The 25,461-nt window shown below is 41.5% G+C and overlaps 1 protein-coding gene across 6 annotated transcripts in view; it reads right to left on the bottom strand.

The window, feature by feature from the left end:
* STAU1 (staufen double-stranded RNA binding protein 1) overlaps positions 1 to 22,930 on the bottom strand; it is a 385,539-nt gene extending 362,609 nt beyond the window's left edge. For 2 of the 6 annotated variants that reach the window (XM_085619433.1, XM_085619434.1), the window contains exons 1-2: positions 22,714 to 22,930; positions 4,414 to 4,687 (exon numbers count right to left, since the gene is read on the bottom strand). In XM_085619433.1, the coding sequence (XP_085475559.1) occupies positions 4,414 to 4,606 (193 nt within the window). In that variant the 5' untranslated portion in view covers positions 4,607 to 4,687; positions 22,714 to 22,930. The remainder of the gene's footprint in view (positions 1 to 4,413; positions 4,688 to 22,713) is intronic. The other 4 variants (XM_085619435.1, XM_085619436.1, XM_085619431.1 and 1 more) reach the window with 3 other exon arrangements.
* Positions 22,931 to 25,461: the final 2,531 nt, after the last annotated feature.

Genomic DNA, 25,461 nt, shown 5'->3' with positions numbered 1-25,461 from the left:
CCTACGATCATGCCGATTTCAGACAACAACTCTGAAATGAATACTTTCAGAGACAAGGAGGTATGAGTGCAGAGAACTGCCTGCCCTTGTGAATGGCTCTGAAATACAAAGGACTTGAAGCTCATTAAGGCACCTGACAAAAGTCCTGGCTACAGGAAAAGTAATTGTCCATAAAATGAGCCTAAATTTGCATGATGGCGTGGATTCAAGATGCTTGTCCACTGCCAATACATTAACAAAAACTAATGTCCGGGAGGGGTGGGGCACAGTTCGTGAGAGAATAAATACATCCAGCCCAGCCAGTGTCTTGACAGCTTAACTAGGTGTGGAGAAGGCCTCTCCCCGCAAATTCCAGTAGCTTTCTATGGCCGCAAGTTAGGACTTGCAGGTGCCCACCTGTACTTTTGGCTTACACAGATGGCTCTATATGGATATTACATCACCCACCGAACATCTGAGCAGGATGATTTTCCTCACCAATGTCCAGTGGCAAACAGTGCATGCCAGGAGGATGTTGGAATAATCCCCACTATTTGAAATCAAAAACAACGATTGGTGAACAAGGACAAGCAAATTTCCTCTCAATTGATTCCAGTGCTACGCTAGGTTCAACTGCAAGACACACATGTAGACCTTGGCATGGGATACCACCATGATGCAGAGTACTATAAAATGTCTTTTTGTTTGTCCTACTAACCACAAAAAAAAAAAAATAAAAAAAAAAGAAGAAGAATTGGGAGATTATTACGGGAACTCCGATCCATTACCTGGACCTACTGTACTGCAACCCATAACTCCACTTACTCTAGCACCTGACTGTCTACTTGGTCTGTTTTTGGGCCCATTTGCTGTCAGGCACTTGTGAGAATTATACTACTCCAGAAAAAAAAAAACTGTTTTGGGGGGCACACACTCCGACCATAATGATACTTGGTCAGGGGTGGGTTTGCACCTTTATTAATATGGCGCTCAAGGTGAATCATAACAGAATAGATGCATTTTCTTTATGTTGAGCACAGGTATTAATTTATTTTGCGGCGCTGGCTCTCCTTTCCCCTATTTTTTCATTATATACATTCTCTGGGCTCCGACTGAATGGACATGGTTGTCGAAAATTGATGATCTCTGTGCGGTTCGGCGCGGACAAAGGTCTCCACCCAATATTACACCCATTTTTCTTTGCTGTTCGCAGTCTAGTTGACAGATGTGATACGCTGGAACGATGTTAAATTGTCTCGTCTTGCCGGTGCTGGGTCAGTGTTTACAAAGGCGTTTTGCGAGAACCGGTGGCGAGTGTATCGAGAAGATGTTTTGGTCTAAAAAGGAGTCATCTTGCTCCTGATAGTTTATCTTGGAGTTTTGAGAATGGTACAGTGGTTTTTTGTGAAGCGGTTATGTGAGCGCGGTAAATTGTGGTGAGTGTATGATCTGACACTCTGCCTGAAAGAGGGGTTTCTCGCTCCTCATTTGCCACCCTGGAGTGGGAGAACGGTAGTCACTTCATGAAGAGGTGATGTGTGAACGCTATGCTTTTGGGGCACTTTAAAACTGTGGTGTACTTGGGATTTCACATTTTGATTAAAAAACTGTAGTTGACATCCCTTTAGCAATGAGGTTGTTTTTTTCCCGCTACGCAGACCATATCCAGACTGAGGGGCGGAGGCTACAATCGCTATGAATGCCCATGTGGATGCAATGTTTTGAATGTAATGCATTATGTCTAGGTGATATTAAGCAACCTAAAAAATGTCCTAAATGCCTTGGTTTTTTTAGCAGGGAATGTTTTATTAGCAAGACTATTAGTAAAAATGGACGATATGTTTTTAAAAGCATATTGATTATGTTCGCCCTTCTCAGGCAACTACAACTTGAGTCCAGACACGTTGTCCCTATGGCCTACTTGTAGGCGTTCACCTGGGGGTCATATAGTAAATGACACATGTCCATCTTTCAAAGGAGAAGATTGGGGAGTGGAGGTGTTGAATATTATTTGTATGTGTTTCACTTACAGTTGCCTGTCCACTTCTTTTAGTACAGGTCCGGTGCAAAACAGAGTGAATACTGGTCTTCTTGCCCAATGAATCTGCAATTAAGTCTTGGTGTGGTAATGAAACATGTCGGCTGTTTACAATAAAAATGTCTAAACGTGTCAGCGTTGAAAATCAGCATCTAGTATCTAGAAAGGAGGCAAAAAGTGGGGTGCTAACTGCAGCAAAAGCCCACTATATAAAAAGCCAGCTTCCTACATACACCAGAAGCACTATTGGCTTTTATCTTGGTATTGGTTCCTCACAGTATTTTAGGAGGGTTGACATTGATGATAAAGTCAGCGAGTTGGTGAGAAAACATCCAACTGGCTCATGGTGGTCGCTTACGTGAGGCAGTTCCTATATTTTCATAAACTGGTTCTTCTATGTATCCTTGGTCACTGGGCCTGATCAAAGTATCATACCTAGGCACAGGGTCTATCTCCGAATGTGTATTGGAGCTTGACCTTCCCCTAATAAAGACTCAGGTGCTAGGGTGTTGCCCTTCGAGAAATATTATGTGTGACAACTATCAAGGGCTGTGTTGTCGATGTGCCTCCTATACAGTCATATGGCAATTCTTGCCTTAAGACTAGCTGATGCCAAACAATCTTGACAGGGCCCTCTACTACTAGGGCTTTGCAATCATCTTATCACAAGCAAGGCAGCCCTATGGAAATTTCTCGGCTGTCTCAGTCTTCAAGCTGCAACATCTTTTAGGACACATGCAATCAGCAAAACCTCCTCCTCTGAACCCAAAGTACCCACTCCTCACACACATCCAGAAACCTGAGGAAGGTGAATAGGATTGTGCAATGCTTTATTTAAAAGAAAAAAGTAAAGGGCCAAAATTAATTTTATCGATTTACGGTGAATAAAAGACCAAGTTGTCAGGCAGCACGTTATTAATAATTCAGGTAGGTAATACTTCATTCAATGCTTGATATTTTTTACCTGGAGGGCTTGTACAGAATAGGAATGGCTTTACATTCTATTGGCTCATCTGAACATTTTATTGTTAGTGTTGGAAAAATTGACTCAACCAGCTAGCTGTAATTTGGTGCATTGGCATTAAACCAACTCAGAGTAAACTAGCACGCAAAAAGTTCACATGGTACTACAAAGTACTGGATATGAAGGTAATTTGATTAAAAGATAGAGTATTGTATTTCGCACTTTAGTAGTTGGGCAGTTGACATCGTACTGCTTAACACAAAATTTCATCTGCTTTTACCTATGTGGAGATCTTTTATACTGTACTTAAACAACAAAAGCATTCCCTGTATGTATTATTATTTGTCGTATTCTAGTCGAATGACTTTTGCTTTTAAATCTGGGTTAATAAAATGTGGCTCTCTCAAGAACATCACATCACTTGCCCGGGAATATAAACCACAGATGAGTAAACCTACAGGGGCAGGAACACTGGGCCCTATTCTCTCAGGGGAAATAATTATAATTATTATAAAGGTACCTTCTTATTACAAAAGGCATTCATTCCACTGCAAGGTCAAGGAACCTAAGATTGACGTCAATAACATCAATAAGTCTTTTGGATTTAAAAAAACAAAACACAGAAATGTAAGAGACAGCATCCACATAGACATTATACAAACAGCAGCCAAGAAAAATCTCTCATTACTGTGCATTGCATATAGACAAAGTATCTGAAGGAGGAATATGCATACAAGTAACTGGTCTTCCCATTACTCACACCATTGTTTTATACAACTCTACAATACCTGCATACCATTTCTGAACCCTTGAAACTATTCAGTTTTGTACTTTACATGAGAAGTCAATTCCAGGAAGTTCCTATTACTTGTTTTAGCCAGGTAATCAACATTTTAAAGAGAAAACCTAATTGAGTTAAAAACTGAAACGAACCCCAACTTCAAAACAAATGGTAAAGAAGTTAAGCACAGGACTCGGGTATCCCCCTTGAGCTCCAGCAGTGTCACACATCAGACATTGCACAGTCATTGTGTTGGAGTAGACAAATAAAAGTGAAAGTTCATTGCACAGCAACGTTAATGCTCCAAATGACAAATAATTGGTCAAGGCACAATCATTAAACAATGCAACTTCCATTCACTTTCTGGAACACCGTTCCATTTGGCTTCTTCTGGACTCTTGACACAAAACTTGCATTTCCATAGAAGGATAAAAAGTAAGACAACAATAAGGAAATACTACAATATTTACAGTTTTGAACGAACAACCATTTACAAGCACTCCAAGAGTTAAAGTAAAACACTTTGCAGGCGTAAACATCAGCACTCATGGAATGTATGCAAAGCCAAGAGAGTTTAACAACGTATTTAGTGCTGTAAGCCGGCTAAAGAAAAGTGTGTTAAATGAAAAAAGTCTGATCTGCTACCCTTACCTGCAGCTGAATTTGAAGATGTAACAGATGCAGAAGGTAAAGCAGAATTCTGAATGGGTCTACCTGCATTTTCAGAGGGCAGCAAGTTATTTGTAGAAGGAATACTCAAAGGTTGTGAAATAGAAGACTGTTGGTTCTTATTCAAGATTTGGCTCCCGGAGATATTACTAGACAGATTCTGAACCTGCGACATGCTCACTTGGCCAAAAGCAAACTGAAACAGGTCACAGTCGTCAGTGCAGAATATTCAGTGCTATGGTGTCTACAAATATACCTGGAAAACAAAAGGAAAACAAAGCAGCTGTGGTGGTAGTGAAGACTTTTAATGGCACATGCAGTACTGTATTCATAAATACTGTATTGCCCCTAATTACTAAACTTCATTATCTCTGATAGGAGAATGAAGAAATAGGATGTCGGGAATGTGATGAAATGATACAGGAAGAGTAATAAAAGGAACAACAACAAGATGGCATAAAATCTAGGGAGAGGAAATTAGAATGCTTGTCAGTTTTAGTTCATGGCTGCTAATTGGAGGATTTTAAAAACAGGCCACAATTTCCATTCACCCATTCGGTTTTATATTTTTTTTATCATCCCAATGCATAAATAATCCAGACATTTTTGCAGCATTATTTCAGAAATGCTAGGACAACATCTCTACTCAATGTGCTCGTGATTACTCCTTTCTGTTTACCTTCAATCAATTAGATAAAAGCCCTATTAGCCGATGTGTACCAATACTGAATCTTAACTGCTTGTAGTCAAATCTTCCACTCAAGTAGGTCAGAGAAGTGGGCTCATTGTATGGATAGTCCATCTCCCTAAATACACAAAGTACTTTGAGATCTGTAGATTTTTAAATAACACTTAATTAGGATAATCAACCTAAAAAAATAGAACATACAAAATGTTTTGGAAAAACCCTACTTATATATTGTTTTGCCATTGTTGGCACACTTCCATCAAACGCATTTATTCTTAAGTGTACAGGGTATTTTGGTATCCCATTAATCTGTCCCCTTTCAAAGGCATGTCCATTTTGCCATGGAAACTGATGGACAGATATCTTCAGCCATGTTACTTCATTTCACCCACTGAGTTTGATAAAAGGCAAGAGTTGTTTTTTTTTTTAGAGTGGTATAGACAATGTAATATAAGGCAAGTAGACCTTTACAAACTAAACTCTAATCAAACAAGATAATGAGCATTGCCTTGGTAACCAACAATTTCTCAGGAAACAAAACAAAAATAAAGAGTTTAGATGCCACTGTTACTGCATCGCAGGAAAATATGGTCACAATTTTCAATTGGCAAGAGCACTTTTTACTTCCTGTCCAAATAACTAGTTTTTCTAGTATATAAATTTCCTGTGGATTCTTCTTGGATAGCCCACACATCGCCTAGCTCCTCTATGATGACTAAATGCCTATGCCTAGATATGTGGAAGAATGCTGCAAGTACCCTTTCAGTAGCTTATCAGTGAGCATAAAGTCTGCAGGGATACTTAACACCAATCCACATCCCCTAGGAACCCTTAGGTGGCAAGCTATGTAGGAGGGACTGCAACTACTCTTAACGCCCATCTTGAAGCCTGCTTGGCTAAAAGGTTTTCTGGTGGACTAGCATCCATGCTCCCTGGCTATTCTTCATTTATCTCTTTCAAAAGGATAGGAACATAGATCCTTCAACGTACAAAATATGCAATTGACTATGTTTCTTCTAGCGAAAATAGGATACAGTAATAGAATGGGACAGAATTACACTAAGGCTATAACAAAGTCAGGAACACTGTGTTAATGCTCAGACATGAAGTCAAGTTTGAGACAGACTACAGAAGCTTAAGCGTTCATTGACAGTGCTTCAATGGAACCTTCATTTTAGACACTCCTCTATACAGGGAACCATATCGATTCACTTTGGACTCTGCATTAGGTGCAGGACATTCACCTTTCAGATGAGAAATCAGTTCAGCACAGCTGCCAGATCTCACCTAGAAGCATCATAGTTGTGTCCCATTAGAGTCCGAAGCTGGATCTGGATTATTTTATTCAAACACACCATTGATGACAATACAGAAAAAAAGGTAAATCAATCAGAATGTGCCTACCAGTGATCTGAATCCAAATGACAATCTTTAAGTAAGCAGAACAAGAATGTGTACCAGTTTATTGCCTTCCATTTGTCAATCATTAACATCACACCACCTTGCCAAGCGTGAAACAGTCAATCTATTCTAAAGTTAAGCAAACGTCATTTTAAAAAATGTTTTAAAGCACAGGTAGAACTGTAACCAAACATAAAAAAAAACACCCACTAAGGCAATAATGGCATTATTCAAGCTATAAAGGATTATGCAGAATATCTATTGGCAGGTAGTACATACGTTAGATGCTCCTTTGTCTTTTAAAAATGAAATCATATTTAATAGGTTTTTATTGTTTATTTGTATAAATGGAAAGATAGTTGAAGCATCATTGTTCTAGTGATCAGTACAATGCTATAATCAATGAGTATAGGTATGTTCGATACATTACATATTTACTCATATCAGTTTTTAATTACAGTTCGGAAGAAGGTCTGGGAAGTAAACCCACCATAGTCCTCTAACCTTCTCATGCTTCTTTTGCAATCAGGAATCATGTACACAAATTCTTCTTTAGCACAATACCCCATATATATCTAAGCTATTAGTTCTGGGAGGATTGGGGGTTAGAGGGTGGGGTGTTGGGGGGCTATTGTCAGATCTGCAGTGCCATGCAACTTCTCTTATCACATTCAACATACCCATTGCAATCAACACTTGTGCACCCATTGGTCGTTCATTCCTCCATTATACCCAGTAGCACCATTTTGGGAGCCATGATAATTTGCCTGCTCATCACCTGTGTTCGCATGCAATGAAGTCTAGTCCAATAATCTGTGATTGCTGATCAATACCACAAATTATGGACAAATTATCCAATTTCTGTTTTACATCCATGATAGTAATGGTTATAGTTCAGTCACTTCCCAAATACTTTTGGGGCCATAATAATCTCTGTAGCAATATTGGAGTTGCATCAGAACATTGTAGATATTGCCATGGTTCATGATGCCATCTTGGGCTTGCTTCACTCGCCTCTTCTAGGGTTCCTAGCTCTTGCTTCCATCTGGTGCAGAGCTGACCAAACAGGTTTGGCAGATCTGTAGATCCTGGAGATGTTTTGGTTCCAGAGGGTTGAATTCGGCTATGGTTGTTAAAATACATTAATACACTTGAAGTGCATGGCACAACAGTAAGTATCAATAAAATATGGGTTAGTGTAGGGAGTATTCTAATGTCAGTTATTCAAATTCTTTTTGTAATTCCCTTCCTACAAGTCTCCCAGACTTGATACCCTATCAGATCTTAGAAGCTGAATCCCTCAAGGGTCACACCTTGGAATGTAGAACGTTACTACACATACATTGACTACGCATACCTTCACCACACATGGCTTTACAATGCGGTCGTTACAACGACCGCGTTGTTACCATGCGTGCCATTACATCGCAAGTCGTAACAACGACTTGCTGTAGGGGTGCACTGGACTTCGGAATAGTATTAATTACTATTGCTACTCCAGCTTGTGCAACAGCAGGGACGGTGTTGGATTTAAAATCCAACACATTCCCTGGTGTTGCACGCCCCCTACAGCAAGTCGTTGTTACAATTTGTGATGTAATGGCACACGTGGTAACAACGTGGTCGTTGTAGCGACTGCTTTGTAAAGCCATGCGTTGTGGAAACAGCATTGTAAACGCCGTTTCCCGTTGCAACCACATGCAATACCAAAGAGTGGTTTCATTAATGGGGATACCTCCCATCCGTAACACCTCACAGCCCACTACCAATAGGCTGTGCAAGTAAGTCTGTAGGCCCATAAATTTATTTCAACAGTCCATGTTTGTCTAAAAGCTCCATTTCCAGTTTAATACTGAAGTCACCTTGGTCAGTCACTGATGAGGTTAATTTGTGTCGCCCAGCATTACTCTCAGCATTATGACCAGTAAGACTTATGTCTGCCAACCTCTCACAGGGCAATTGTAGCATTTTTTTAAAGAAAATCTATGATGGCCAACCTAAACATAGGTAATTCTGAATTGAGGCTTGTAGCTTCATGAGCTTATTCAGGGGACGCTGTATAGGTAATTCTACAGTACATATACGAGGAGTTGGCGCGAGATCATTTTTAACATTGTGCCTCTTCCAATTTTGGAGCATGTGCCAGCACTCCATATCACACACTGGAAGAATATATCACTCTTCTTTATGCATCAGAAACCGGATTGCTCCGACCAGTCTGCTCGCAATCATCTTGGCCAGTATTTCGGCTTCTATATAATGAGTATATAGGCAAGTAGGAGGAACAACGTTTAAGGGACTTTCCAGGCTACCATATTTCCTAAATTGTGGCACAGTGCTGGTCATGGGGCAAGGTGCCATTCTAAAGGGCCTCTTTCTGTAGTGCCGATGGAGGGCTAAGAGGGAAGCATACTTTTGAAGAGTTCCAAAGGAAACACATTAGAATGGGGTATTGTAAGAGGCCATAGACGAGATGCCGACTAGGGACTTCTGCTCAGTTGTTAAGGAGGGTTTCCAGTGCAAGCCGGTCTTCTTCAGTTAGCAGTTGTAGCATTAGGTCCTTAACTATTGATTTCCTTTCTTGGCAGTCAGGGGTTCAAGGCCTTGTGTGGTTGCTCATATAAGTTACAGTTATCAAATGTATAGGCAATTTTAAGGGAATCCATCATTAGGTCTCACTGTGGACCCTGGATCTTAGAGATTATCCTAGTTTCCTTTTGTTTATTGGCAAGCCAGTAGAGGAGCTTGCCAGATTTGCCCCCTGCATCATAAATCCTTTAGTGCAAAGCTGTCTAGGCTAGTTTATCCACATGCAACATTAACTGTCTAAGGGACTGCTTGGCTACTTCTAATGTACAATGGTTTTGACATGGAATGTGGCTGTTAATTTCTTTTCTACAGTGTAAATGATTCCTGTTAAAGACAAAATCTTACTTTTGCGGTCGTATGTTTCCCCTAATCAGTACAACGTCGCTTGTCATCTTTTGGTTTAGTTAAAAAAAAAAAAAAAAAGAAGTCTGCAATTTCCACACAAGGGAAGTCAGGAAATTCACTGTCTAGCAACCAACAGGCATTCAAGTACAAGATTCCCCAGGGCCCACTGTCGAGACATGCCAGACAAATGTCAATGGGTGAGGAGGACGATAAGTACCTGGGAAGGATGTGTTTGCAGAAGTGGGACGTACACGCTTGCCAACATCCACTCCCATCTTTCTAGAAGGCCCCAAATTACTACATACTTCCCTAATCTGTCATTGTGCACTGCACTGACCATTAAAGGGAAAGATTTAAGGAGGTGAATTGCTACCCCACAGGAACCTCCGATGAATCCAGAGTAGTAAACTTGTAAGTACACACAGATGCCGAAAAACTATATTTTGTGCCTAGCAGGTGTGTCTCCTGTAGGAGCAATACTTTTGGTGAGTCTTTTTTGGAATGTTGGGGTACCGGACATATTTTTATTGCCTTGTTGAGACTGTTGTTTTTCCATGTACTTAGACTGTGGTCCTGAAGGTGTAGACTGAGACAGGGCAAGTAGTGTAAATGCACCTATAGCGACTTGATTGTACTTACTTCATGTGTCTCAGTGTAGCGGTCAAATGAGCCAATCAAAGAAAAACCGCTTTCCCAACTAAGCCGCAAGCCACACTTCTTAAAATAAATAGTCACCATACATACAGACCTGATTACAGGGGTTTCTAAATTAAGCTGAAAGGAAAACTGCCCAAAACGTATTGCCAGCTTAGTTAATTTCTGTAGTGTCTACAACAATGTCCCTCCACAGTGATAAGTTTTATTTCTCCAATCTGTGGGGTGCGGGACATGCTTACTACAGTGTATTTGTCAGCTCGCCCCCAGGTGTAATGAGCATTTATGTCTTGCATTCTAGGGCAGGTTCATTTGGGAGCGCTATTGTATTTGGGTCTAGGGTGACAGGTGTTGAGTGTAGCTCATTCAGTCCTTGCTTATACCTTTTCTTCTCTTTAATCTAATCTAAGGCCTCCTCCAAAGGATCAAAAAAGTAGGATTTATCTTAGTTCAACGTTTTCAACTTTAAGGGATAAAGGTGTATACAGATGAGCTCCACTGCTCCCAACCTTTGATGGTGGTAAAGGTCTTACGCTGCTGTTAGGTATGGTCTAGGTCTTTGATGATGCATTGTTAAGGTCTGGGTTAAGGTGTGCAGCTCTAAGAACTGCATAGCAATCTAGATGTTTAAATTAGAGTTATCACATCTCAGATGTGCACCGAGAAGGGGTTTTGGCGCCACTGCACGTTGCACTCTTTCAATTATTAAATATGCGGATAGTCCCTCAGACGGCATTCAAGGTATCAGCCATGGTGTGATGAAGCTTTACGGTCATGTTTCTTTTAACACCACTGGAATACCAGTGAATTGGAAATGGTTTATCCTAAATCTGCCCTCTGCATCCTCTGCGCTTTTCTCCAGTTCTATGGGCTCTTGCAAGAGTACACCTTTGGTTTAGAGGGTCTGCAATTTGTCTTCCATAACTGAGATTCTCTCTTCACCTTCAGTCATACTGTTCACTAAGTTTCTTAGGTCCCAAGGCAGGAGGGATATCTTCATTCCCAAGGCTCTTTTATTTTTTAAAAGAGTTTTATATAGCGTGAACTTGACCCGAATCCAATCAGGTATCAGCGTGCTGTACATAGCACCAGTTACGTTACATGAGGACACACATTCATTTTTTGTTAGGCACGGGGAGATTAAGTGATTTGCCCAGAGTCACAGGATGTTCAGCGTCGTTACAGAGACTCGAACCCAGTTCCCCTGGTCCGAGGTGGAGTGCCCTAGCCATTAGGCCAACTCCTCTCCCCTCTCCTCTTGAACCAAGGGGTGGCAGTAATGCAGCATAGACCCTTAAATGTCACCTTGGAGTCTTTCAGCTACTGCGCTGCTCCGATGGGCCTGAAGGATCCTCTTGGGCTAAATGATAATGCATCGGTCTCAGCTGCATTTTCTTTCACACTATGTGCAAGTGCAGGAGCGCAACTCCGGTGGACTGTTTCTAGCAATTTTGCCTTGATGGGCCATCAGATGGCACTTGATTCTTTCCCATTATTTGGCTTGTTGTCCAGGGTGAGTCAGCAGAGCAGTGATGAACAGTAGAAGCCAAAGATCGTAATGCTAGGGTGCATTTGAAGCACTGCCGCAAGAATTAGCACAGCCTCTTGTGATGGACCACCACACCATGTGCTATTGGTTCTGCATGGGTAGAGCAGCAAAGCCCACCTACCACCAGGATGTCGACAAACTAAGGATAGACGCAGAGCCAACATGTAGCAGTGTGAATCAGCATGTGCCACTGTCCAATCAGCCACTTATTCCAAGAAGTTCTATACGTGGGAACCAAGGATGGAACCTACCTGCCGCAACACAGGTTTGTTCTCTTGGGCTTTCCATGTAGTCCGGGTGTTTCAAAAGTTACAGTGGAAGCTGGCCTTTAGCGAGTTAATGCTTAAACACGGGTACACTCTTTTCACCATGTCTCACGGACTGAAGCTATCCCTGGTACATACACTTTCACAATAGCTACTTCTTGCAGCAGGTCTCAGATCCCTCCACTGTCAGGACAACAAAGGCCCAAATCTTTAGAACCAGATCTGCACCGACACCGATCTGTGCTACCAGATAATCAGTCATCAAAGCCATGGCTCCAGGGGTTGAGTCTGAGTGACATATGGCTGTCAGACTCGTTCCGCCCTCTGGGGCGTTTGAGATGAGTTTACCCCAAGGTGGTGTGGAGTCTCACAATCCCTGCAGTCTCAGTTGCCATCCATGTCGTAACAGTGTGCTCTTCAAGGGCCAGGAGACGGCATCTGGGAGGCTACCAGGAAAGATCACTTTCTCTCCATACCTCTAGGACCTTCCTGCTCACTCCAGAGACCAAGGCTCTTAAATCCTTAAATCCAGGGGTGGCAGGAATGCAGTATCAACCCTTAACTGTCGCCTTAGAGCCGTCGAGCTACCGAGTTTCACAAATGCCCTGCTCTGATGGGTCCACTGCCTTGGGGTTATGTTTCTGTGGTTGGAGAGGGCATTTTTCAGGCTCGGGCCAGCAAGAATCATATAGGATAATTGCAGGCCCAGATGAAGCTCTCTTAATCAGTTTGTCATCTTTAACTGCTTGGCCATGGCCACTCATGAAAACATTTTTTTTCTTTTATATAATTACCACGCTTTAGACAAAATCTGAGGTCTCAGCACATAAGGGCAGTCTTATCCTCCACTTTACATTGAAATTCTTGTTAAAATTGATTCTGGAACCAACACTGTTCTTATGTACCCCAATTAACGGATAACTGAGGTTACTATACTATGATAGCACCTTAAGGCTGTTGGCATTAACTGCAGTTAATCACCATAATTAATTGCTTTTTTCAGGGATAAAATAAAACATAAAACCAATACACACAATATAAATAATTTAAGATATAAAAACACATATACTCAATATTTCATGCGCAATTATTTACAAATCTATCCATGCAGGGGTCGGCGCTTAGCAATGCATTCCGTTCAGCTATACCACAGTTCCAACTCTAGGCCCCAGGTATACCTTTATTATTACTATGAGGATCTTATATTCGCATGAACCACAAAATATGATTAGTGCTGATATTTCCAGCTAGTTCTATAGAATACTGGGTAAGAGAAACCATGAGCAGGATCTCAGTTATACCACAGACCAAAGCAAAAGCCCCAACTGCTTCCTTCGGAGCCAAACAACATGTAAAAATGTAGTCATGTCAAAGACGATGAGTGGGCTAGTATCTGATTGAAGTACTCTAGAGGCAAAACAGAGGTGTCTGAAGCCCAAATTCAAGCTTAAGGCTCTAAGTCACTTCCTTGAAGTCCTTTTGTTCGTTGGGCAAAAGAATGCTGCATCTTCTAGGGTCTCTTTTACATCAATACAAGATTTACAAGTGCCTCGATCATAGGAGCTATGCTTCTACTTATGGTCGAATCTGTTAATAATGTTCCCAGTCTAACTTTAATATACAATGTTTTAGACTGGTGTGGAAGAATGCCATCCATATAGGGTTTGAGAAAGGGGACTGGCTTATAAGCCAGAAAACCTGTTCGCCAGAATATTAGGTTTTGTATTTCTGTGGCACAACTCCAACACATAATCCCAATAGGCAGATTTACAATATCCTGGGTTCCTCTATTAATAGTTGAAGGATCGTGCCAGAAGTTTACCAATCCCAGGACCTGGAACCAAGATTTCATATGGCAATTCCAAGGTATAGTATAGAACTTGTCAATATTCATAACATCTGCAAGGCCATTTCTAAATGATATCAGTTTGGGGTTGACCACAGTCTAATCCATCAGAGAGCCTTTAGACAACTAGATCCCCTTGTGCCCTATGTCAGAAAATAATGGTAGCATAAGGGTACTTTGGAACGAGTTAAACAAGGATCTTAGAAAGTTATTCTCCTTGCCTTTCAAATCTTTGATTTTACATATTCCCCAAATTTATGTCGTGCAAATTGACTCTTGGCTCAGTAAACTTAGATTTGTGGTGAGGCAGATTTAGGTGTTGAGGCTCTGTACTTTTTACTGCTACCAAGAATCTATGAAGTATTATTGCACAACACTTCTGTATGTCTGATTTCCAGATGTGTGATTTGTTAACTCTGATTGCAAGATAGTCAAATTAATCAGCCTTGTGTATCTGTTTATCCCGCACTGTAAAATCACCTATAAAGCCTTGTGGGGGTTAAGGAACATGTACTTGGATTTTGAGACACGAACCTCCAAGCTCCAAAGGTAGCAGAAATCAGTAAATTTGCTTAATACGTTCTGTAGTCCTGTTTGGGATTGTAATGTCAGGATGGTGTTGGACGCGAAAAGTAGTTAGTATTGGCACTCCCTCTAGTTTCGGGAATCACGGACCCATTAACTAAGATAGTTTATGACATCATTTACATATAAGAAGAACAAGGTAGAGGTTAAAACGCAACCTTGTCAGAACACTCCTTTATACGCCCCACGCACCTGGTCATAACTCTCAGACGGTGGCTCAGATGGCATTGTCTGGAATCAAGATTGAATGCAGCCCTTCGATCAACAAATTCAACAAACAAGTCCTTAGTTAACCTCAGGTATTTCTTCGTAATTATAGTGAAACAGAATATTTGATAATTTGTGCTGACTTTAGGGCTAAAAACTGCTTGAAAAGGCTATAATACCCGTATCACGTCCATCCAACCTAACAGTTTATCTAATATATGAGGGCAGAACTCTTTCTGTAGATTGTAGATCAGGCCAGATCCCTCGCGTGCTCCTATTGCCCTTCTTAAAAATGGGAATAATTTCTGCTTCACACCATGAATCAGGGACTCTGTCACTAGAATTGATACTAAACGAAAAGAGGTTAATGCAAGGGCCTCACATAGTGGTCTCATAGCGATACAAGCCCCTGGGAACACAATCAGGCCTGTGTACTTCCCCCGGAAGTAAAGATTCAGTGGCTTTGATGGTATCAAGACCTACACACCAATTATCATATTGCGGTTGGTTGTACAGTATCCAGATTATAGTTGGAATGTAGGTCAGCAAAATATTTTTCCCACATACTATTTACCACAGGATATTTTTAGTGAGGCTACCATGAGCTATGAATTGCCAAAAGGCAGTTGTATCTCTTCTTTTTGATGTTTTTAAGCAATCGAAACAGTTTGCATCAATCCAAGTCTGCCTGCTAATGGACACTAGGTTTGTATCTAGTTCCACTTTCTACGATTCCTTCTGGGTTACAGATTTAATAGCGTTGATTAATATAAACTATGTCTTATGGCAGTTGTTTGTAAACCACGGATGGTCTTGGTTGTTAAAGATGTGATGGTTTTAAAGCCGTTGTACACAGGTTTGGTAGCTGAGTAACAGCAATGTCACTGGTCACTGCTATTCTGGTCGACAAAAGGGCCTACATAGCGTTAAAATGTGTCAGGATTAGCAGTCAGTTTATGTCATTTGACAGATCTTTTGTTTAAACACAGGAAAATATGAAAAGGCTGGGCAGGAAAAAGTGGGATGAGTCTAGAGCCTTGCTATCGGAGACCATGGACTGTGAAGGAGGGTGTGAGGTTAACTATGCCTCAGAGAAACGGGGGGGGGGGGGAACACGGCAGGTTACAAAGACAGGAGAGGGGGTGGATAAAGGGGTTTGGTTAACTCTGGGCTCAGAAACCTGTTACATGCATCAGAAAGGAGATGTATGCTTTCTGCAAGCTATTGTTGTATTTGTGTAAAACTCATAAAAAGTGTTGGGAACAATATAAGTTTTTTTTTTCTAAGTATTGGACATATCCTAGATAGCTTGGGAGCTAACAAAGATTAAAAGATTATATTACCCCTCATTGTTCAACGTAACACATTATGATTGCTATCAGCTCTCTGTATTACTTTGAAGTCTACTATGTTAGACCGTAGTTCCATATCCAGAATGATATAGTCTACACTATTGCACACCCCTCTTGTAAAGGTGTATGATCTATGTGCACCTGATTTAGATCGCCCGCTGCATGCATGCAAGTTGCACGATAGAGGTATAGAAGCTAGCTGAATGGCTGCTGATGTTGAAGATTTAATTAAGTCAGCATTTTGACTTTGTTTGCCCCTAGCTTCATCGTCAAGATCAGTGACAGCGTCCATATAGTCCAGTGGCTCAGAGATTAAACTGAAATATCCTGCTATAGGTGAGGTTTAGCTACAGTATTTGATAAATGATGATCAAAGAAAGAAAGATTAGGCCTCTATTTTTGTTTGTGTGTAAAACGTTTATAGAAGTTATATATTTTCACCTCTAATCCATTCTGCCCTGGGCGTACAGACCAACAATGTTGGGATTTTCTGTTGCTAGCTTTTTGTTTACAAAATAATTTAATCCCAATTAGAAGGCCCCCAGAAGTGCAGCCATTTTTAGATGGACTTGCTTTGACATTATATATTGTGTTGCCAGATCTGAATAATGGTTTTGTGGCCCATGTTTCCTGCAACATTATAAAGTCGTATTGCACAATAAAGTTACACTACGCTGGATCATCAATTTTGTCATGCAAGCTTGCAACATTCCAAGAGAGCAGCTTTACAACCACAAGACCTCTAGTGTGCTCAGACGTTAGCGTCCCACAAGGTTGGGCTGGTCATATTCCCTTACCAAGGGAGACTTCTGTACTTAGCTGCTGGTTCAGTTGACCTTCCATTGTTCTTATCATATGCCCTTGCGGGGGCTGGAATGAGCAGGACTATAAAAAAATGTTTTGTCTTCAGGGGAATGTATGCACGTTACATCAGAGATAGTCTGTTTCTTAGACTGTAAATTACATAGCCAGTCAACTATACGCAATCACCTTCCCTGTAACTGTTACCTGCTGTCAGCCCTCTTACAAATTACACAATAGATTGTGAGATTGTATAAGGAAAACTTAGCCAACAAAACAAGGAATACCAGAACTCTGCTTTTCACTGATTGAGCTCCTCAAATGGGGTACTTTATTATTCCCAGGATTTCAGAGTACGCTTTGCCCCAAAACTCCACTAGATATCATCATTATGTCTGAAAGCTTCTTTTCTAAGACGAAAGTCAATCAGGCACACAAACAATATAGCCCTATGATTTGGTCTATTGTCTGGGGGCATCTTTTCATTCAATTTCAAAGTCCCAATAGTAGTCCAGAATCTCAGTAAACATGTGCAGACAGGTACTGCACTCTTATTATTTATTAAGTTGAAAATATAAGAGTTATGAGAGGTATTGCTGTGGGCTTTAACAAATTATTTAGACTCTCTTATATAATAATTTGCCCACTGCCCTGCCATTTAAGACGGTCTAATCATTGGGTTAATGGTTATGTGGAATATCAGTTGAATTGGACATGCGTGAGGTGCTCCGCTCTATGTGTTTGTGTTTATAATACTCATGTGATATCCGGTCTGTGATGTGTGTACAAGAGCTAACACTATGAGCTGCTGCCATAGGACCTTGTATTAGCATATTTTCTTTAGTTCCGCCAGAATATCAAGTGATTGTTTGTAAACCTGTATGACATGTAAAAGTAAGCACTGCAAGAGAAAGCTGTAAAGTTTTCAGGATCAACAGTCAGCGAAATGGATGATACGCAGTTGAGCAGTGCGGTTAATTTCAAACCTTGAGCCCCGATAACACTATATCGGTTAAGAAACATAGCCTTAAAGAATGCAATACTTCATCAAAAATTGTAGGTGTGTTAAGTGCAAACTAGTAGGAAAAGTATAACTATTTGCCCTTCAAACAAACTAAAATGAAGGCAAAGGGAAAAAGGAAGATTTTTTTTATCCTTATAGCAGTATTTCAGAAATTTTACAAGATATTTCAAATACAAAAATCGATTGAAGTCGAAGAGTCTGTATGTCAAGTGCACAAAGATAACAAAAAGATATACACCCTCATTCTGGAATTTGCAGGACTCCTGTATCAGTAATAGAACATCTGGTGCTCTCAAAACCACAGGATCAATTTTACCACGCTCCTCCACTGAGTAATAGAAAATTACAGTAGAAATGTGTGTTTCTGCAGTTATTTTCACATGCAAGTCCCACATTCTGTGCCCATTACAAGGGGGTGGGGGGTTTACTTTGCCAGGATTTATCTGACAAATAGGCCCTCATAAAATCACTAGACTATGGTGCAAGACACTGTAGAGCACAACAATAATATGCTACCTCTCAAAAACTATTTGAGATATTGCAGACAACATAGCATGGACTCGATACTTCCTGAAAACGCCATACAATAAATTCAGCCAGGTCGCGTTCTACTCAAGACAGGAAGCACCACATAAGCCTAACAAATCATATCTGGCTCACCTATGTAATCTTAGGACATCAAAGAAGCAAACATATCTTCTAAATGCATGTCGTTTATTTTTCAGACTGGATGACCAATAGGGAATACAAATGTCGATCTTAGGCGAAGCAGCGTTTGAGAGATGCTTATATGTTAAGGTCATCAAACTGTCAGAAATATAAACATCAGAACAAAAGACTGCAATGAGAAATAATATTTACACTTGCTGAAAAGTGGGGGAGGTGGTTCCAACTTGCCAAAGGTCAGTTATGCGATCATATGGGTAGGGTGTGCTCGTATTTCCTATGCACCTAACAACTGGCACTTAAAACTCTGTCTTAAGTGACACCTCATCTACGCCGTTTGTTGATCAGATAATCTACAAGTGCTTCAATGTACCATCATTATTTTAAAATGTTACAAGAAAACTTAATGAAAGAGGCTTTAAATAAAAAAGTAAACAAACAAAAAAACATGGGTGTGGATGGAAACCAACTCTCTTAAAGGATTGAGACAGGACCCAATGCAATACTCTCTTGTCGCTAGATAACAGCGTGCTAAGTGACCGAGATGTTGGGGTTCATAAAGTGTTATACAATAGCATCTCCAGAATAGGGGACAACTGGAACACAGGGGGTATGAAATGGTTTACCCAGGTTCAGGTTATGATCTGAAAGATCAGAAGCCTTTAAATAGCCACAAAATCAGCACACTTTGAAGGCTTTCGACTGGTTCAAATGCAGATCATCCACAAGCTGTACTTTGCACAGACAGAACTGCAGAAAGGAGGGATATAAATGTCAGCTACAACCTTGAGTACATGGATGTTTTTCCACACCTTTTGGGAGTATACTACGTTATGAAACTTCTGGGGTTACACTGGGAGGGCAGTATTGAGCGCACTGGAAGCAGAAATAGTGGTTTCAGCTGAAATGGCAGTCTTATGAATATCTGATAAAGAGGATCTACATAGACGTAAGGATTCCTTAACCTAAAATACACAGTGGCCCACTAAGAAAGCGTTCAAAAGTGAGTTAGCCTTGGACCTTCTGAACGGAATATCTACTGCTACTAAGTACTTTTGTATGGCAGCAGAAAAGACCGCTTTGAGAACTAGTGAACTCATGCCTTTATCGACGAAAAATGGGGACCAAAAAAAACCTGAAGCCAAATTTCAAAGTAAGTTGGAGAAAAAGCTATGAGAGTTGAGGACCCAGCACTTTGGGACGAGCAGAACCAGGGAATGTAAATGAAATAATACTATTCAAAATGTCAAGGCCCTAGAAAACAGTACTCTACTCCCAATACTTAAACAATCTGCATGATTCTAATGTTGAATATACCAATAAGATGGCTAATCCACTTATTTTTTATGTAACAGTGACGCATCTATAACGCTTTGTTACATTGTTTTCTTACCTAATTTGGGCAACTGGCAGCTGTGGAGCCAATAAAATCACACACAACGTAATAAAGATCTATGGTAGTACTAACATTCAGAAAAATAAAAAATAAATCAATGGCAGTGACTGAAAATCAGTGTCCTTTATAAGCAGAGGTTGTGTTGGATAGACATGTCAATTCCTTAATACAGAACAGTTGATTGATGGGTGACCAGACACAGGTAAAGATATATGGAAAGTAACCAGAGGCCAAATGCCCTGAACAGTGCCATAGAGAAAGAGGCAAGAGAGCTCCATGCAAATCCAGCTTAAAGTTAGTCATTCTGGAGTGGGTTTTCAAAATTGAGGCTGTAAAGAAACGAAGGTCAGTAGCAACATTAGAAAGTGAGTGAGTGAGTGAGTGCGTGCGTGAGTGAGTTCACAATTCAACTGTATGGAAAGGCAGGTGAATTACACTTTGTCTAAGGAAGTGAAAATGTATGCAACACAAGTACCTATCTCACACTTCAGTGCAAATCAAGTTTGCTCTCTTTATTTATGAACTTCACAAATCTCTCTCAAATTCACCTATTTTCTTATCCCTAGAGCAAGCATGTATTGTCTTAAATGTCACCCCACTTAACTAGAAGTAGAGACGAAGCAGGTCTAAGGAATCATTATTAAACCAACACACCATAAGGGAGAGAAAAAAGGAAGTATAACATCAAGCAAGGGTGGTCCAGAGCAGATAAGCGTTGTCAAACTTGTGAGAAGAGCAGAAGTAATAACATTAAAAGAGTGTTGTTTAGAGCGGGTGATGGCAAAGATATGGGATCATCCAAATAAAGTGAAGAGATCACAAAAAAATTCAAATAAACATGGAAGTATATTTCAAGAAGGGTTCAAGTGAGCTATACAAGGGGTAATGCTACAAGAACTGAGTTTTAACAGCAAAGATTCAAACAAATAGAAGAGGGCTAAAATACAGGTAGAACAAGGAGATCGCTAAGAGGGAGCATTGCATGAGATCCAAAAGGAAAAGAATGTACGCCCCTCAGATAAAAAGTTCATGAGGACCAAAGATCTGACAACTTCCAAGGAAAAGCCTGCATCATGCCATTACGTGAAGGAAGGATGGGATTTAGCAAAGTGTCGAAGGAAAGAAAGATGATAAGTAAACAATTCAATGTTCATTAAGCAAATTATTTGTGAGTTGGAAACCCCCATGGTGGGCGGAGGCCGAGCCAGGGTCTGTAAGAACTTTGTGTAGGAAACCATGCCTGGCTCCATCAGTTTAAAGTTTCAAGCAGGAAATCAGGAGAAGAAAATCAAGCTCCATTAGACGTGTGTGGGTTGTAACATAAGAGGGTCCACATGCAGGTGGAGCCAACATCCTCTAATAGGAATAGGTGTTGACAGCAAGTTGAAGGTCAAGGGAACGAGGAATCCCAAGAGCGTAACCAGTTGCACTTTAAAACGGAAGGATGGTCATAATACACCCATCAAAAGGAAGTAAAGGCATGCCAGGATCCACCAGAAAGGATTTGAAGCAAAACAGGGTAAGCAAAAAAGGGTTTTGTGATCCCTGGGTTTAAGCTTACAAAAAGAGGCAATGAAGAAAGCTGGGTTGCATCATAAGGGAAAGACAAAAAAAAAAATTAAAAAAATAGCTCCCTTACAGGGGCAGGAGCAATGGCTTGCTGCTGCTGCTGAGTGACAGTGTGGGCACATCACAGGCCCTCCGGAACAATGAGAATAGAAGGTCGGCCAAGAGGTGCATGGAAGAACGGTAGGTTCCATCAGATTGGATCCCAGAATCATGTCTGGCTCCCTCAGAAATCATCAAACAATAACATTTGTCAGAATCGGAAGGTATCCAGGCCATGTCAAACTCCTTAACAAGCTTTTGGGCAAACAAGAGTCCGTCAGAGCACAGTGCCAGTGTCCACCTCCATAAGCAGGGGCAGTATTAGGCTCGGGTAGGGATATTATTTTGCTCAGTTACTAGAGGTTCCGGAAGGAATGATAGGGACCATCCAATGAGTGTGGGGTAATGCCAAGCTCCACCGATAAGGGCAAGGAGGTATGAACCAGATTATGTTGCCAAGGGCCCAGAGTAATATCATGCTCTATCACTAAAAGAATTAGGGGATATCAGGCTGTCAACAAGGGCATGTGGGAAGGGCTGGTTCCGCAAGTAAGGGCGCCGTGGACGGTCACACCACGTAGCTAAGGACACAGGGGAATGCGAGGCTTCGTTGCTAAGGGCATGGGGAACGCAAGGATCTTGTTGGGGTAGGGCATGTGCTCCTTCAGCTAGAGGTTGAGGCATTTCAAAGGGTGTAAAAGCTTGCTATGAGTTCATCTTGAAAGAGGTTAAGAAGTAAATGCAGGAGTAGTGAAATGAGGAGAGGAAATGCCATGGTGTGTCGTGGGGGACAGAGGACTTAGCATGGTGTAAGGGATGAGGGTGCCAACCTTCCTGCTAAAGTGGAGTACAGTCCAACCTCCATAACCGAGTAGGTTTGGTGGGATAACAGTAATGACGTTTAGAATTCTAACAGGTGCCGGTTAGACACGATAGACATAGAAGTTACCATAAAGACAATAAACCCCTATACAACGCGCAAAGCTAATGCTGAACTGTTTTGTATATAGTGCCTGGCTCCGCAAGGCTGCCCTCATCCTCTGTTGAACGATAGCAGTCCCTAGTTGTGCAGGGTCCCTAGTGGACACCGCGGCCTAGCACGACCGGCGGCTGCAGCCCCGTCTCTTAAACTAGTGCGACAGGGGCAGAGCAAAGGTGTCCCTAACCCTCCTTCAACCGGCGTGCAGGTACATGGCAGAAACATTGGGGATCCAGCACCTGGAGCACCACCACAACCCCCCACTCTGGTCAGGCAGCCCCCGCCCTGCCTGCCCGGCTCCTCTCCCTCCCCCCATCCCCGCTCACCTCCTGCCCTGGCTGCCGGCCGCTGCTGCAGGAGTCCTGGGCGAACCTAGTCCATGTACGGAAGCCGGGCGGGGTATCTTGGGTCTGGGAGACGGGTCCTGGTACCAGGGGGGTTTGAATGAGAAGATACAGACAGGGCAAACACTAAAGAGAATGAACAGCCAGCTCCCGTCGGAACCGGAAGTGACGTCTGGTCGGGGATGGGAGGGAGAAGGGGGCTCAGCCTCTGGCAGACATTTCTTTATAGTCCTCGTATTGGTTTGCAACTGGATTTGTTTGCTGTGCATCCCTAGTCGAACATATACAATTGACTTATTTTTCTCTCGTGGGGGGATTTTTCCTCGTACTCATTCATTAAAATGCCATTTGTACAATGCAATTAAGTATTGCAGAAATATACACTCTCCTGCTGTAGGGAGGCTTTTTGCCTATTTTCTGGTGAACTCGTTCTTTTTACTTTTTGTTCTACACAAACTACATTTTCTTTTCCAATTTGTTTTCGTGCTAGAGTGGCGTTTTTAGTAAATGTATTTCAGTCTCGAATCAGAAAGCCATTTGCGACTGTACGTTCGACTTTGATGTATACATTTCTTGTTTTACGAGTGCAACCGATTTACAAAAGGGTGAGTTTACACTCAAATCCGTTTACCCACGCATTTTATTACTCATTTCTGGCTTAATTTTAGGAATGATCAATCGCGAACAAGGGGTGTCGTATAGATGTTCCTGGGTGGGGATGCCGTTGAAAGTTTTGGTACAGTCAAACTTGAGCTGTCAGAATTCACACACTCCCCCCACCACCTATCCGTCTGGTATTCACATTCCAATTCAAGATACCCCCGGTCAACACCCCCCCTCGTCACCCCCCCCCCCCCTCCTCGCCTGGAAACAGTCAGATTTACTCCTCTTAAAGGAAAGGCATTTAGAGGTTGAAAATTAGATTTTTGGGTGTGCAGTTGTACAATGTACAACTTGATGTACATTGTTAAATTATGCACATAGGACGGCCTTCGCAGGGTTATAAGTATAAATTCTCAAAAGGTTTACAGGACTCCTTTATCTGCAGGCGTCCATGAGAGTTTTTAGAGACCTATGACATTTCTTCTAATGTGTAATTCTGGTCCCTTATAACATAGTAAACTAGGAGGCTTATATGTACACATTTCTTTGTGAACCCGGCCCAATGTTTTGCAGTGTTAATTAATTACTACTGATGTCCACAGTCCAAGAACTAGTACCTAGATTACTACCCAGCCTATAGGGGCCTTTGCTTGAGGGCTATCTGGCACATGTACCCACATGGTCTGTAGTATACAGTGTTTGATAGTAAAGTACTCATACAACTGAAGTATAACTGAAATATGTATATTAACAGGTTAGTTATACTGAAAATAAATGAATATGAAGTCGCTAATCCTTGCTCCAAGAAGATATTACTGTCTTCTCCGCTCACCGATGTGGGCTTTTTTCTTTCTGGCTTTGCATCCTCACCCTGTCATTTCATCCTTTTTGGTGGCAAGGGGAAGTGACAAATTAACGTATTTTTTTAGGGGGGTTTTGTTGAAAGTTTTATATACCGCTGGCTAGACCCAGAGGTATCAGAGCGCTTTACAAGGTAAGGATAGTTTAAGGCACATAGGGTATAAAAGCATATGAAAGGTAGTGCAACAAAAATTTACAAAGTACAGACAACATGAGCATTATACAAAACCAGATAAATAAACTGGGGCAGGAGCTATACATTTAAGTAATTAGGTAAATGGTGAAACAGGAGAACAGGGTATATAATTACTGAACAAATATAGTGTGATAGATAAGAAATCAGGAGTAGGACAGAGGTTAGGAACCCCAATAATAATTGAGGAGGTGGGTTTTGAGGTCTTTTTTCAAACTAGAATAGGAGGGATTACAACGCAGGTTTTTTGGGAGGGCATTCCAGATAATAGGGACATTGCCAGAGAAGGAGTGAGATTGTGTAGCTTTCTTTTCATGCAGAGGTGGGATTAGGAGTGTGTTGGTGCTTCTCAGAGGTCGAGTGGAGCCCACAGTGTGGAGTTTCTTTGAGAGGTAATGTGGAGTGTTTTGGTGGAGGACTTTATGAGTAATGCAGGCGGTTTTGTAGGCAGATCTGCCTTCGATAGGGAGCCATTTAAGAGATTTGAGAGCCGGGGATATATGATCGAAGCGTTTGCAGTCCGTGATGAGCCTGGCAGCAAGGTTGAGCACAGCTTTGATTGGAGCTAGGTGTACCTTGGGGATTCCATTAAGGATGGCATTACCATAAGCAATACGTGACAGAACGAGCGACTGAACTACGAGTTTCAAATCATCGGTGGGTATGAATGGCTCAATTTTCTTGAGGTGACGGAGAGTGAAGAGGGCTCCTTTGGCAGAGTTTTTGATGTGAACATTAAGGGTTAGGGTGTTGTCGATAGTGATGCCAAGAGATTTGACGGAGTTGGACAGAGTGAGTGAGCAATTGAGTGCATTGTGGTCAGGGATCCATGATTGAACGGGTAGAGGGTTATTTTTTGGGGGAGAAGAGAATGATTTCGGTTTTGTTAGGGTTGAGTTTGAGATGATTGGAATGGAACCAGGTTTGGATCTTGATAAGGGTGTTGTTCAGGTGTAAGATGTCAGCATGAGTTTTAATCTTGTAATAGATTTGGGTGTCATTGGCGTAGAGGTGGTAATTTATGCCTGCTTGGTTAAGAATGAGGGTGAGGGGTTCCATAAAGAGGTTAAAGA

This window comes from Triturus cristatus, chromosome 7, assembly GCF_964204655.1.
Source record: "Triturus cristatus chromosome 7, aTriCri1.1, whole genome shotgun sequence".
In the NCBI taxonomy this organism is placed as follows: Eukaryota; Metazoa; Chordata; class Amphibia; order Caudata; family Salamandridae; genus Triturus; species Triturus cristatus.
The sequence above is the reverse complement of the archived record's forward strand: the minus strand, read 5'-3'. Positions and strand labels throughout refer to the sequence as shown.